Genomic DNA, 15398 nt, shown 5'->3' with positions numbered 1-15398 from the left:
ACAGTGCCAGGAGATCAAATTAACTTTACACAGTTCAAGGGAACAAATTAGTTTCCTTGACACCGTAGTGGTTAGACAGGGGAGTCGTTTGGTGACCGACCTCTTTGTTAAGCCCACGGATGTGAACTCCCTACTCCATTATGGGAGTTTCCATCCGGGGGCTACGAAGAGGTCGGTGCCAATTAGCCAATTTCAAAGGGTACGCAACATTGTGGAGGACCAGGCAGTGCAGAATAGGAGACTTGATGAGATGCAGTTGAAATTCAGACAGCGGGGATACCCAGCTGAGGTGGTGCGGATGGCACGTGATCGGCCGTTGGGTGACACCGGCCAGCGGAGGGGAAACCGACCAAAACAGGACAGATTACCGTTTGTTTCTACATACAGTACAGTCAGTGATCAAGTCAATAAAATTATTAGGAGACATTAGCATCTTCTTTCAGATAGTTTTCCTTATGTATCACATTTTGTTAATTAACCAATTTTTTCTTATTGCCGGGCACCCAATTTAAAACATCGATTAGTACATGCAGATGGAGGAGGCGCGGGTGGTGGACCAAGGTTCTCACGTAAAGGTACTTTTCCCTGCATGAACTGTGTTGATTGCAGTTCAGTGATTAGAGGTGATGAAATCATTCATCCCCACAAGGGCACCAAATTCAAAATACATGGATGTCACACGTGTGACTCCATGTTTGTAGTGTATGCTTTAAAATGTCCATGCGGACTGTTATATATAGGACAGACGACACAGTAAATTAAGGTACGATTATTTTCACATAAACATGCAATATGTGAGAACTTGGTCGATCAGGCCGTGCCATATCATTTTTCGGCAGCTAGACATAATGTTAGTCAGCTAAGATATATGATAATTGAGCAGGTCCCGATCCCTAGAAGAGGGGGTGATCGAGTTAAGAAGTTACTATGGCGGGAGGCAGTGTGGATAAAAAGATTGGATACTATGGAACCCCATGGCCTTAATTAGATCTTACCCCTTTTATTTAACTCTGTAGATTACATTATTACATGAGTTCTTATTGTTTGGTGGTGTTGTGTACTTCCGTCGGCTGGTGTCATCCTCTGGCCGTGAGCCATCCTTACTGTCAATACAAGCGGGTGTGTGTGTTTATATGGAGGTGTGTGGCGTACTGCGCGCCTCTATGTACGCATACATTGGCATCATTTATAGCAGATCAGTTTGTGGGATATTATGATATGCATGTTTCCCCTTCTTTTAATCCTCCCTTGGGGCATCTTTTGCATCCTATGTTATTGATGTTATGTTTTAGAGTTCGGCGGCATGCGTCACAAACTTTGTTTACATCTTGATGGCTTGGGGGGAGGCCTAGAGCTAACCCCTTTGGCCATTGGTGGCCAGCTCTGTGGGCGAATAGGACGCGGATGACGAGTCCTCCGCACACGTCATGTTGCGCAGTTCTCCGTCAGGTCCGCTATGGGCGGGCCGACGGCTGTATGCGTGACAGATGCGGCCGTTTGGATGCATGGCGCCGACCAATAGATTTGAAGTGAGAGAGGGCGGGAGCGGACAGACAGCGACCAATGGATACATAGCAGTGCAGTTCCCCATCAGGTCCGGCTAGAGCACGGACTGCAGTGATAGGTAGAGAGTTATAGCGCAGTGCGATTGGCTAGTAGTCCATCATGTTTGGTATAAAAAGGATTGTGTTTTGTATTTTGATGCATTTGACATACAGCCTAGCTTGAGAAAGGAGTTGATGTTACTCTGAAACGTTGCAATTATGGCTGTAATGGAAATAGAAGAATAAAAGAGCATTTATATTGGATGGTGCCGGCTACCTTCTTTCTTGTATAAGTACAGTATAGGAGAATGCTAGACACAATATAATTCTAGCTCGGCATGTTTGCTAAATAGAAAAATCCATAACCAGCAGTTCAATAAACGTAATCAGTGAAAACATTATATACTTTCTATGCATCCTACCTGAGGTCCTACACATAAAGCATCAATCCCAGCAGACACTGCACCCATAATGCTTAGAAAGACACGGTCAGTGAAGGGTGTGCCAAGAATATGCTTAGCTGAGCCTTGATATTCATAGCCATAGAAGACTGTAGAGTCACCAATCTGTATTTAGGAAGCAAATAACAAACAAATCAATACATTTCTACGCAAAGCTATTAAGCTTTTATAAATTATATGAAATATACAGAAAATATGCATAAAAATATATTTTTTATTTTTTTATTTTAAAAAAAAACAACTTCCACTTTGTTTACATCAGCTTTGTTTGCAAAAATAGACCCTTATGTTACATCAATTCCATCTCGTACACACCTAAAGAGGAAAATTCAGCTTAAACAAACATACTGTTATTAAGTTACATTAGTTATGTTAATTAAAATAGGAAGGTAATATAATCTCTTACCCACCCTGTTTTAACCACTTGCCGACCGCGCACTCATACCGCGCGTCGGCAAAGTGGCAGCTGCAGGCTAATTAATTAGGAAGCAGCCGCTCGCGCGAGCGGCTGCTTCCTGTCAATTCACGGCGGGGGGCTCCGTGAATAGCCTGCGGGCCGCCGATCGCTGCTCGCATACTAAATGTAAATACAAGAGGAAATAATCCGCTTTGTTTACATTTGTACAACGCTGCTGACAGTAGCAGCGTTGTACTGGATCAGCGATCCCCGGCCAATCAGTGGCCGGGGATCGCTGTCACATGACAGGCAGGAGCCTGTTAGAGGCTGCACCGGACAGATCCGTTCCTGTGCAGCCTCGGATCTCCGGGGAAGGGAGGGAGGAGAGGGAGAGGGGGGAGTCCTGCAGTGGAGGGGGCTTTGAGGTGCCCCCCCCCGCCAGCCACACGCAGGCAGGAGCGATCAGACCCCCCCCCAGCACATCATCCCCCTAGTGGGGAAAAAAGGGGGGCGATCTGGTCGCTCTGCCTGGTGTTTGATCTGTGCTGGGGGCTGTAGAGCCCACCCAGCACAGATCAGCAAATACAGCGCTGGTTCTTAAGGGGGGTAAAGGCTGGGTCATCAAGTGGTTAAAAGAACAGGCAAATGTTTGTGATTTCCTGAGGGCAGCCATCTTTTTAGTTGAAAGGAGGTGACAGGGAGCATGAGACACAGTTCCAACTGTACTGTGTCCTAATCAACCCTCCCAGTTGCTAGGCAACGAGAACAACATCATCAGAAATCCCATCATGCTTTGCACAGCATCAAGGGAAAAATGCCCAGGCAGTTTTCTTTGATGGGGCAGAGCTTAGCTTCTAAGCGGCTAAAAATTAAATTTGGGTATGAAAAACAAAGTTCTGATGTTGTGAATCTGTTAACCTATTGGGGATCGCCGCAGGTTGAATCAACGTTCGGCAGGTGGTGGTACCGTTCTGACCGGACGTTGATTCAACGTCCGCGCTAAAGAACCGCTCCTGAAGCGATCGTGCGCACCCGGAGGGGGAGATTAAGCTGTCATATGACAGCTGGCATCTCCCCCCAGTGATCAGCAGCCATCGCGTATGGCTGCTGATCACGTGATCACTACGATCGCCGTCGGATCGTAGTGATCACTTTGACAGTGGTGGCGGTAGGGGGGAAAAGAAGAGGATCCACTCACCTCCCTGCCGTTCCAGCGACGATCGGCGACCCCCTCTGCTCTGGCCGGCATCTCTGCTCCATCTGATGTCAGCGCCGGGTCCCGCCTTGATGACATCATCAAGCCGCGACCCGACCTGAGCGTCAATTGGAGCGGAGATGCTGGCCCGAGAAGAAGGGGGTTACTGCGGCTCATCGCTGGAGCCTGGAAGGTAAGTGATTTTTGCCAGCTACAGGGGGGACACTTGCCACCATGGGGGGGACACTGCCCAGCCAGCCACAGAGGAGATCCGGCCGCCCGACCCCCCCCCCCCCCCCAAACGACAGCAACCCCCTCCACCGCAAAATGCCCTGGTCTTTAAGGGGGGGTTAGGCGGCCGGTCCCGAAGTGGTTAAAGAAACACCAAGCCTTTTCAGTGCTGCTGAGTAGATTTTTAGTCTGGAGGTTCACTTTAACCACTTGAGGACCTAGGGCTTTCTACCCCTTAATGACCGGCCACTTTTTTTCCATTCAGACCACTGCAGCTTTCCCGGTTTATTGCTCGCTCATACAACCTACCACCTAAATGAATTTTGGCTCCTTTTCTTGTCACTAATAAAGCTTTCTTTTGGTGCTATTTGATTGCTCCTGCGATTTTTACTTTTTATTATATTCATCAAAAGAGACATGAATTTTGGCAAAAAAATGATTTTTTTAACTTTCTGTGCTGACATTTTTCAAATAAAGTAAAATTTCTGTATACATGCAGTGCGAAAAATGTGGACAAACATGTTTTTGATAAAAAAAAACCCATTCAGTGTATATTTATTGGTTTGGGTAAAAGTTATAGCGTTTACAAACTATGGTGCAAAAAGTGAATTTTCTCATTTTCAAGCATCTATGACTTTTCTGACCCCCTGTCATGTTTCATGAGGGGCTAGAATTCCAGGATAGTATAAATACCCCCCAAATGACCCCATTTTGGAAAGAAGACATCCCAAAGTATTCACTGAGAGGCATAGTGAGTTCATAGAAGATATTATTTTTTGTCACAAGTAAGCGGAAAATGACACTTTGTGAGAAAAAAAAAAAAAGTTTCCATTTCTTCTAACTTGCGACAAAAAAAAAATGAAATCTGCCACAGACTCACCATGCCCCTCTCTGAATACCTTGAAGGGTCTACTTTCCAAAATGGGGTAATTTGTGGGGTGTGTTTACTGTCCTGACATTTTGGGGGGTGCTAAATTGTAAGCACCCCTGTAAAGCCTAAAGGTGCTCATTGGACTTTGGACCCCTTAGCGCAGTGAGGCTGCAAAAAAGTGCCACACATGTGGTATTGCCGTACTCAGGAGAAGTAGTATAATGTGTTTTGGGGTGTATTTTTACACATACCCATGCTGGGTGGGAGAAATATCTCTGTAAATGACAATTTGTTAATTTTTTTTACACACAATTGTCCATTTACAGAGATCTTTCTCCCACTCAGCATGGGTATGTGTAAAAATACACCCCAAAACACATTATACTACTTCTCCTGAGTACGGCAATACCACATGTGTGGCACTTTTTTGCACCCTAACTGCGCTAAAGGGCCCAAAGTCCAATGAGTACCTTTAGGATTTCACAGGTCATTTTGAGAAATTTCGTGTCAAGACTACTCCTCACGGTTTAGGGCCCCTAAAATGCCAGGGCAGTATAGGAACCCCACAAATGACCCCATTTTAGAAAGAAGACACCCCAAGGTATTCCGTTAGGAGTATGGTGAGTTCATAGAAGATTTTATTTTTTGTCCCAAGTTAGTGGAAAATGACACTTTGTGAAAAAACACAATTAAAATCAATTTCCGCTAACTTGTGACAAAAAATAAAATCTTCTATGAACTCGCCATACTCCTAACGGAATACCTTTGGGTGTCTTCTTTCTAAAATGGGGTCATTTGTGGGGTTCCTATACTGCCCTGGCATTTTAGGGGCCCTAAACCGTGAGGAGTAGTCTTGAAACGAAAATTCTCACAATGACCTGTGAAATCCTAAAGGTACTCATTGGACTTTGGGCCCTTTAGCGCAGTTAGGGTGCAAAAAAGTGCCACACATGTGGTATCGCCATACTCGGGAGAAGTAGTACAACGTGTTTTGGGGTGTATTTTTACACATACCCATGCTGGGTGGGAGAAATACCTCTGTAAATGACAATCTTTTGATTTTTTTACACACAATTGTCCATTTACAGCGGTATTTCTCCCACCCAGCATGGGTATGTGTAAAAATACACCCCAAAACACATTGTACTACTTCTCCCGAGTACGGCGATACCACATGTGTGGCACTTTTTTGCACCCTAACTGCGCTAAGGGGCCCAAAGTCCAATGAGTACCTTTAGGATTTCACAGGTCATTTTTGTTTCAAGACTACTCCTCACGGTTTAGGGCCCCTAAAATGCCAGGGCAGTATAGGAACCCCACTAATGACCCCATTTTAGAAAGAAGACACCCCAAGGTATTCCGTTAGGAGTATGGTGAGTTCATAGAAGTTTTTATTTTTTTGTCACAAGTTAGCGGAAATTGATATTAATGGTTTTTTTTCACAAAGTGTCATTTTCCGCTAACTTGGGACAAAAAATAAAATCTTCTATGAACTCACCATACTCCTAACGGAATACCTTTGGGTGTCTTCTTTCTAGAATGGGGTCATTTGTGGGGTTCCTATACTGCCCTGGCATTTTAGGGGCCCTAAACCGTGAGGAGTAGTCTTGAAACCAAATGTTGCAAAATGACCTGTGAAATCCTAAAGGTACTCATTGGACTTTGGGCCCCTTAGCGTACTTAGGGTGTAAAAAAGTGCCACACATGTGGTACCGCCGTACTCAGGAGAAGTAGTATAATGTGTTTTGGGGTGTATTTTTACACATACCCATGCTAAGTGGGAGAAATATCTCTGTAAATGACAATTGTTTGATGTTTTTTACACACAATTGTCCATTTACATAGAAATTTCTCCCACCCAGCATGGGTATGTGTAAAAATACACCCCAAAACACATTATACTACTTTTCCTGAGTACGGCGGTACCACATGTGTGACACCTTTTTGCAGCCTAGGTGCGCTAAGGGGCCCAACGTCCTATTCACAGGTCATTTTGAGGCATTTGTTTTCTAGACTACTCCTCGCGGTTTAGGGCCCCTAAAATGCCAGGGCAGTATAGGAACCCCACAAGTGACCCCATTTTAGAAAGAAGACACCCAAAGGTATTCCGTTAGGTGTATGGCGAGTTCATAGAAGATTTTATTTTTTGTCACAAGTTAGTGAAAAATGACACTTTGTGAAAAAAAACCAATAAAAATCAATTTCCGCTAACTTTGACAAAAAATAAAATCTTCTATGAACTCGTCATACACCTAACAGAATACCTTGGGGTGTCTTTTTTTCTAAAATGGGGTCACTTGTGGGGTTCCTATACCGCCCTGGCATTTTACGGGCCCAAAACCGTGAGTAGTCTGGAAACCAAATGTCTCAAAATGACTGTTCAGGGGTATAAGCATCTGCAAATTTTGATGACAGGTGGTCTATGAGGGGGCGAATTTAGTGGAACCGGTCATAAGCAGGGTGGCCTTTTAGATGACAGGTTGTATTGGGCCTGATCTGATGGATAGGAGTGCTAGGGGGGTGACAGGAGGTGATTGATGGGTGTCTCAGGGGGTGGTTAGAGGGGAAAATAGATGCAATCAATGCACTGGGGAGGTGATCGGAAGGGGGTCTGAGGGGGATCTGAGGGTTTGGCCGAGTGATCAGGAGCCCACACGGGGCAAATTAGGGCCTGATCTGATGGGTAGGTGTGTTAGGGGGTGACAAGAGGTGATTGATGGGTGTCTCAAGGTGTGATTAGAGGGGGGAATAGATGCAAGCAATGCACTGGCGAGGTGATCAGGGCTGGGGTCTGAGAGCATTCTGAGGGTGTGGGCGGGTGATTGAGTGCCCTAGGGGCAGATAGGGGTCTAATCTGATAGGTAGCAGTGACAGGGGGTGATTGATGGGTAATTAGTGGGTGTTTAGGGTAGAGAACAGATGTAAACACTGCACTTGGGAGGTGATCGGACGTTGGATCTGCGGGCGATCTATTGGTGTGGGTGGGTGATCAGATTGCCCGCAAGGGGCAGGTTAGGGGCTGATTGATGGGTGGCAGTGACAGCGGGTGATTGATGGGTGTCAGTGACAGGGCGTGATTGATGGGTGGCAGTGACAGGGGGTGATTGATGGGTGGCAGTGACAGGGGGTGATTGATGGGTGATTGATGGGTGATTGATAGGTGATTGACAGGTAATCAGTGGGTTATTACAGGGGAGAACAGATGTAAATATTGCACTGGCGAATTGATAAGGGGGGGTCTGAGGGCAATCTGAGCGTGTAGGCGGGTGATTGGGTGCCCGCAAGGGGCAGATTAGGGTCTGATCTGATGGGTAACAGTGACAGGTGGTGATAGGGGGTGATTGATGGGTGATTGATGGGTAATTAGTGGGTGTTTAGAGGAGAGAATAGATGTAAACGCTGCGCTTGGGTGGTGATCTGATGTCGGATCTGCGGGCGATCTATTGGTGTGGGTGGGTGATCAGATTGCCCGCAAGGGGCAGGTTAGGGGCTGATTGATGGGTGGCAGTGACAGGGGGTGATTGATGGGTGATTGACAGGTGATCAGTGGGTTATTACAGGGAAGGACAGATGTAAATAATGCCCTGGCGAATTGATAAGGGGGGGTCTGAGGGCAATCTGAGCGTGTAGGCGGGTGATTGGGTGCCCGCAAGGGGCAGATTAGGGTCTGATCTGATGGGTAACAGTGACAGGTGGTGATAGGGGGTGATTGATGGGTGATTGATGGGTAATTAGTGGGTGTTTAGAGGAGAGAATAGATGTAAACACTGCGCTTGGGTGGTGATCTGATGTCGGATCTGCGGGCGATCTATTGGTGTGGGTGGGTGATCAGATTGCCCGCAAGGGGCAGGTTAGGGGCTGATTGATGGGTGGCAGTGACAGGGGGTGATTGATAGGTGGCAGTGACAGGGGGTGATTGATGGGTGATTGACAGGTGATCAGTGGGTTATTACAGGGAAGGACAGATGTAAATAATGCCCTGGCGAATTGATAAGGGGGTGTCTGAGGGCAATCTGAGCGTGTAGGCGGGTGATTGGGTGCCCGCAAGGGGCAGATTAGGGTCTGATCTGATGGGTAACAGTGACAGGTGGTGATAGGGGGTGATTGATGGGTGATTGATGGGTAATTAGTGGGTGTTTAGAGGAGAGAATAGATGTAAACGCTGCGCTTGGGTGGTGATCTGATGTCGGATCTGCGGGCGATCTATTGGTCTGGGTGGGTGATCAGATTGCCCGCAAGGGGCAGGTTAGGGGCTGATTGATGGGTGGCAGTGACAGGGGATGATTGATGGGTGGCAGTGACAGGGGGTGATTGATGGGTGATTGACAGGTGATCAGTGGGTTATTACAGGGAAGGACAGATGTAAATAATGCCCTGGCGAATTGATAAGGGGGGGTCTGAGGGCAATCTGAGCATGTAGGCGGGTGATTGGGTGCCCGCAAGGGGCAGATTAGGGTCTGATCTGATGGGTAACAGTGACAGGTGGTGATAGGGGGTGATTGATGGGTAATTAGTGGGTGTTTAGAGGAGAGAATAGATGTAAACGCTGCGCTTGGGTGGTGATCTGATGTCGGATCTGCGGGCGATCTATTGGTGTGGGTGGGTGATCAGATTGCCCGCAAGGGGCAGGTTAGGTTGCATATGGCGCTAGGAGGCTGCCTCGGCACACAGGGCTCTCCTGTATTTTTCTTCATTTTTATCTTTTTAGTTGTAGTTCTGTTAGTTTAGTTGTAGTTCTGTTCTGTTTGTGAAACTAGTTGTAGCACAACACAAGTAGTCAGGCAGTAGGTGTTTTTTAACAGCCCGGTGACTTCCTAGGCTAAGGCTGCAGGGGACAGGCGGACGGGCTGTGTGCCCTCTCACTTGGGGCTGAGCGCTCCTCTGCCAGCCGTTCACTGACTCCCAGAGGCGTCCCCCGCATCCCCCTGAGAGTTTCGCTGGGGTTGCGGCTACCTGCATCCTCGACTGGTGGAGGATGGACTGACAGGAACCCACAATCCGGGATCCCCGAACGGACACCGCAGAAATACCTCCTCTCCCCGGAGCCTTGCTCCCGCTGCCCGCCATAGACCTCCTGGTCCTCGGACACCGCCGTGGAGACGACCGGCCTGACCCCTCTGCTGCTGTATCAGGCCTCCGCCGCAGACAAAGGCGAACCACCTCTGCTACCCACGGAGCAGCCGGGTCCTGCTCCCTCTGCAGCGGCCAGGGCGAACCACGTGGTAGGCCGTGCGCAGGCCATCAGCGGCCCTATACCGCCGCTCAGAGGATCGCCGGCAGCTTATCCCTGCCCCACCGCTCTGAGACACGCAGAGCCCGGCACCGCACGGCACCGCACAGCAGATAACGCTCGGCCCGCGGAGGACGCCGGGCAGCACAGGGGTCTGGCTGATCAAGCCCCACGTGGACGGCCGTCAGACACGCTGGTCCCGGCACCGCACAGCAGAGGACGCCCTTGGCAGCGCACAGGTCTGGCTAAATCAAGCCCCACGTGGACGGCCGTCAGCACAAGCCACGTGGCCGGCCCCTACTACATCTCCCCAGAACATCCGCACTGGAACCCGGCACGGCTGCTGCGGACAGGCCCTACAATTCACAGCAGCCCACAGAGGCAAGGGACCACAGCTGAGGACCCAGCTCCCATTGCAACACATACTGCTTGATGACCCCAGCCAAGCCCAACAGACTACCCAGCTGGCTTCCTCCACTCTGGATCTGGTAAGAGTGCACACAATCGCTAAATTGCCTTTGCCACTGCCACAGCCAGAACAGTGCCCATTAGACATGGGACAGCTGCCACCACAGATAGTGCGCAGCTTTGCACTGCCCCACGGTCACGCTTGCTGACTCTGGCCCATGGACTGGCCCATGCACTTGTTACTTGAACGGACTGTTCTGCACTGTTACTTGCGATATGCACCGACTGACCTTGGTCTGTTCTGCTACGCTGCTGCTGGTGTGGGCGGATTATGGACTGTTATGCACTGTTACTGCTATGATTTAGTAAGTGCATTGTTACTGCTAAGATTTATTAAGTCACTGATTCATGGACTGTTCTGCAATGTTTATTAGTGATTAGTAATGATTTATGGACTGTTCTGCAATGTTATTGAATGTGATGCACAGACTTATGGACTGTTTTGCACTGCTACTGCTGCTATGCACTGACTGCACTGATTTATGGACTGTCCCGCACTAGTGCTGCTGCTCTGCACTGTGTCTGCTGGATCACTGCTGTTGCACTGGCGTGCAAGCCTAGCCCTGCGCCGCAGCCATGTCTCCCATAACACCCCTATCCGCACGTACCACCTACACCAGGTCACAGCTACTCAAGTGGGAGCATGTCACTGCCCTGCACCCGGAGGACAGGCTCCTGGCTGACCCCGTTTGGAGCCATGTTTGGAAAATGATGGCCCCTACGACAGAGCCACACGCATGGAAGCGACGGAGGGGCTGCCGGGCGGGTGCCCGCGTGAAGTTGCAGAGGAAAGGCTTGAGGTCAGCTATACCAGCAATCCTACTGGCGAACGTCCGCTCCCTCCCCAACAAGCTAGAGGAACTGCGGCTCCTGGGTGATAAGAGGGATCTCGGCAGCAACACCCCAGTCTTCTGTTTCACAGAAACGTGGCTCCACGACAACATCCCGGACAGTGCTCTACACCTCCCAGGCTACAACCTCATCCGAGCAGATCGCGACAGCACCCTCTCTGGGAAAAAGAAGGGGGGGCGGCATCTGTTTCTACATCAACCCCACCTGGTGCTCTAACACCTCTGTCCTGGCCAGAAAATGCTCACCAGAGCTAGAACTCCTACTGATTAACTGCAGGCCCTTTTACTCTCCCAGAGAGTTCTCATCCTACGTCCTTGTCGGTGTGTACATCCCACCCGATGCAGATGTCAAAACCGCCCTGCGCAATCTCAGCGACACTGTCACGCAATGGGAGTCCACCCTGCCAGACTCATTGTTCATCATCCTAGGAGATTTTAACAGGGCCAACCTCCGCCAAGAGCTCCCACGCTTCTACCAACACATCACCTGCCCCACGAGGAACGCAAATACTCTTGACCACTGCTACACGGTCTTGAGGGACGCTTACAAAGCCACCTCAGGGGCAGCACTAGGCGCATCCGACCACTGCCTCATCCACCTAATTCCCACCTACAGGAGGCGTCTTGAATCTGCAAAACCGGTCCTGAGATCAACCAAAGTGTGGTCAAACGAGGCCAAGCTCCAACTTCAGGCATGCTTTGACTGCACAGACTGGAAGGCCCTGGAATCACCAAACCTGGATGAGTGGGCAGACAACGTGAGCTCGTACATCAGGTTCTGCGAGGACTCCTGTATACCGACAAAAACTCACAAAGTCTACCCAAACGACAAGCCATGGTTCTCCAAGAAACTTCGGCAACTGCGCAGAAGCAAAGAAGCCGCACACAAGTCCGGGAACCAGGAGGAATACAGGAGGGCTAGAAACTTGCTTGACAGGGAACTGAGAAGTGCAAAGAAAGGATACGCAGATAAGCTGAAGGAGGACCTCTCTTCAAACGACTCACAAGCTGTTGGGCGAGGGCTTAAAGCTGCCACCAATTACAAGCCTCCCCCCCAAAGCGCACCTCCAAGCATTGAGCTGGCGGAAAACCTCAGCGACTTCTACTGCAGGTTCGAGGAGAATGAGGCTCCTGCAAGGCTTCCGAAGCTACAGGCTCCCTACACTTCACCCCATACCGCAGTATCACCATGCCAAAACTTGCCTTCCCCGGCTGTAAATGAGTCGGATGTAGCGTGCCACCTGTCCAGGCTAAAGGCCAGGAAAGCCTCAGGTCCTGACGGAGTGTCGCCAGCCTGCCTGAAAACATGCGCACAGCAGCTCGCTCCTATTCTTTCCTCTGTCTTCAACAAGTCCCTACAGTGTGGCAAAGTACCGGCATGCTTCAAGAGGTCCACCATCATCCCTATTCCCAAAAAGCAGGGCGCGTCCGACCTCAATAATTTCAGGCCTGTCGCCCTCACATCGGTCATAATGAAAACTTTCGAAAAGGCAGTCCTGCCCCTCCTTAAACACAAAACAGAAACCCAGCTAGACTCGTACCAATTTGCTTACAGGGCAAATAGGTCGACCGACGATGCCATCAACATCTGTCTGGAGCTTGTCAACAATCACCTTGACACACCAAACTCATATGCCAGGGTTCTCCTCCTCGACTTCAGCTCGGCATTTAACACCATTAGCCCTCAAATACTACAAGAGAATCTGGCTGAGCTTGGGGTCCACCCCACACTCCAACTGTGGATAAATGACTTCCTAACAAACAGATCCCAAGTGGTAAAGCTGGGCCCCACCTCCTCGCAACCAAGGACCACCAACACAGGGGCCCCACAAGGCTGCGTCTTGTCTCCATTCCTGTTCTCCCTGTACACGAACAATTGCAGATCCACGACAAGCTCTGTCAAGGTAATCAAATTTGCAGACGACACCACCATAGTCGGCTTGATCTCCAACAATGACGAGCAGGCATACCGCCATCAGGTAGAAAGGATTTGCCACTGGTGCAAGGAGAATAAACTGGTCCTCAACAATGCAAAAACCGTGGAGATTATCATTGACTTTAGGAAACATGCCTCCACCCCACCTCCACTGCACATTGGAGGGATGTTGGTGGAAAAAGTGCCCTGTGTCCGCCTCCTGGGCACCACCATCTCCAACACCCTGAAGTGGAAGGAAAACACTGTCTCCACCCAGAGGAAAGCCCAGCAGAGGCTTTACTTCCTTCGCCAACTGAAGAAGTTCGGCATGACACAGAAACTCCTGACGAACTTCTATACAGCAACAGTCGAATCCGTCCTCTGCTCTTCCATCCTTGTCTGGTATGCTGGCTCCACAGAAGGCGACAGACGCAAACTTCAGAGGGTCATCAGGTCAGCGGAAAGGATCATTGGGAACACACTCCCTGCCCTAGACTTCCTCTATAATGCCAGACTACGCTCCAGAGCACTGAAGATTGCCAAGGATCCCTCCCACCCTGGCCACCAATTTTTCAATCAGCTCCCCCTGGGACGGAGGTATCTGAGGTACCGGTCCATCGCCGCAAAGACCACGAGACACAAAAACAGCTTCTTCCCCTCAGCTGTAACTTCGCTGAACTCTATATACTCTACCCATGCTCTCCCCCCGTAGGCTGCCCCCCACCCCTCCAATGTTGACTTGTTGCCGGTAAACCACATGGCAGCTGTGGTTGGAAATGTGTTATGTATATGTTTTGTGATGAAGTGATGTCTATGTTCTATGCTCTGCTGCCTCTTACGTTTCTATGTGTATGCCCTGTATTCATGTGCCAAGCCCAATTCCGGGCACGACCCCTGTTGTGCTTGGCGAAATAAAAGCGATTCTGATTCTGATTGATGGGTGGCAGTGACAGGGGGTGATTGATGGGTGATTGACAGGTGATTGACAGGTGATCAGGGGGGATAGATGCATACAGTACATGGGGTGGGGGGGTCTGGGGGGGGTCTGGGGAGAATCTGAGGGGTGGGGGGTGATCAGGAGGGAGCAGGGGGCAGGGGGGGATAAAAAAAAAATAGCATTGACAGATAGTGACAGGGAGTGATTGATGGGTGATTAGGGGGGTGATTGGGTGCAAACAGGGGTCTGGGGGGTGGGCAGGGGGGGGGGTCTGATGGGTGCTGTGGGCGATCTGGGGCAGGGGGGGGGAAATCAGTGTGCTTGGTGCAGACTAGGGTGACTGCAGCCTGCCCTGGTGGTCCCTCGGACACTGGGACCACCAGGGCAGGAGGCAGCCTGTATAATACACTTTGTAAACATTACAAAGTGTTTTATACACTTTGTATGCGGCGATCGTCGGGTTAACATCCCGCCGGCGCTTCCGTATGGCCGGCGGGATGTTGCGGCGGGTGAGCGGCGCCAGGCGGAGGCGGAGGATCGCGTCACTGATGACGCGATCGCTCCGCCCATGCCCCTACAAGGACCGCCGCCATTTGTCAATACGGCGGTCCTTGCGGGGTCCACTTCCCGGCCGCCAATTGTATATACGGCGGTCGGGAAGTGGTTAATACACACTCCAAGTACACACTCTATACTGACCCATACTGCTCCTATTCTGCCCTATATTTGAATATATAGTGCGCACTGTGAGAAGGTTGCTTGGTTACCCCTATATAGGGATTTTTAACATTTGCATTTTTAATATATTGCAATAAAACTGTATGTTTTAATTACAGAAGCCAATGTTGTGTGATGTAATGGGTTATATCTCAGTAGTCTCCTTGGTCCATTAATGCTGCTCAACCTGGACTTACCTTGACAGCAATTTCCTTAGAATTTTCATCAAGCTCATAGTGCAGTGGGTGCTCCTGTTTCCATAATGGTGCTGTTCCTGCCACTATTTGGCTTGTGACATCACGCTAAAAGGTAAATAAAATGTCAAAGGATCACTAATGTGATAATGAATACAATAAAGTGAAATCATGGTAATCATGTAGTCACTTTTATTTGCAAGTAATTTGCTACTCACCAAGTTCTTGCCTTTAAAACAGTAACATCAATAAATACTTCCAGACAGCGGTGATTGAAATCTACACCCTGTTTGTGACTGCTTATCCCTGCCAGGGCATAAATTTCAATCCCCACCGCAGCGTTGTCTGCTCGCTCTCGCCGTTCCCGCCAGTGTGCACGTCGCTCTA

The 15398-nt window shown here is 49.5% G+C and overlaps 1 protein-coding gene across 1 annotated transcript in view; it reads right to left on the bottom strand.

Annotated features, from left to right (window-relative positions):
* LOC137544945 (uncharacterized) overlaps positions 1-15398 on the bottom strand; it is a 648464-nt gene that overhangs the window by 501560 nt on the left and 131506 nt on the right. The window contains exons 39-42 of the mRNA XM_068266042.1: positions 15015-15119; positions 13012-13599; positions 11986-12189; positions 1967-2110 (exon numbers count right to left, since the gene is read on the bottom strand). Coding sequence (XP_068122143.1) covers positions 1967-2110; positions 11986-12189; positions 13012-13599; positions 15015-15119 — 1041 coding nt within the window. The remainder of the gene's footprint in view (positions 1-1966; positions 2111-11985; positions 12190-13011; positions 13600-15014; positions 15120-15398) is intronic.

Source organism: Hyperolius riggenbachi, chromosome 2 (genome assembly GCF_040937935.1).
Source record: "Hyperolius riggenbachi isolate aHypRig1 chromosome 2, aHypRig1.pri, whole genome shotgun sequence".
NCBI classification, from domain to species: Eukaryota; Metazoa; Chordata; class Amphibia; order Anura; family Hyperoliidae; genus Hyperolius; species Hyperolius riggenbachi.
Note: the sequence above shows the minus strand (reverse complement) of the source record. Positions and strands in the feature narration are given on the sequence as shown.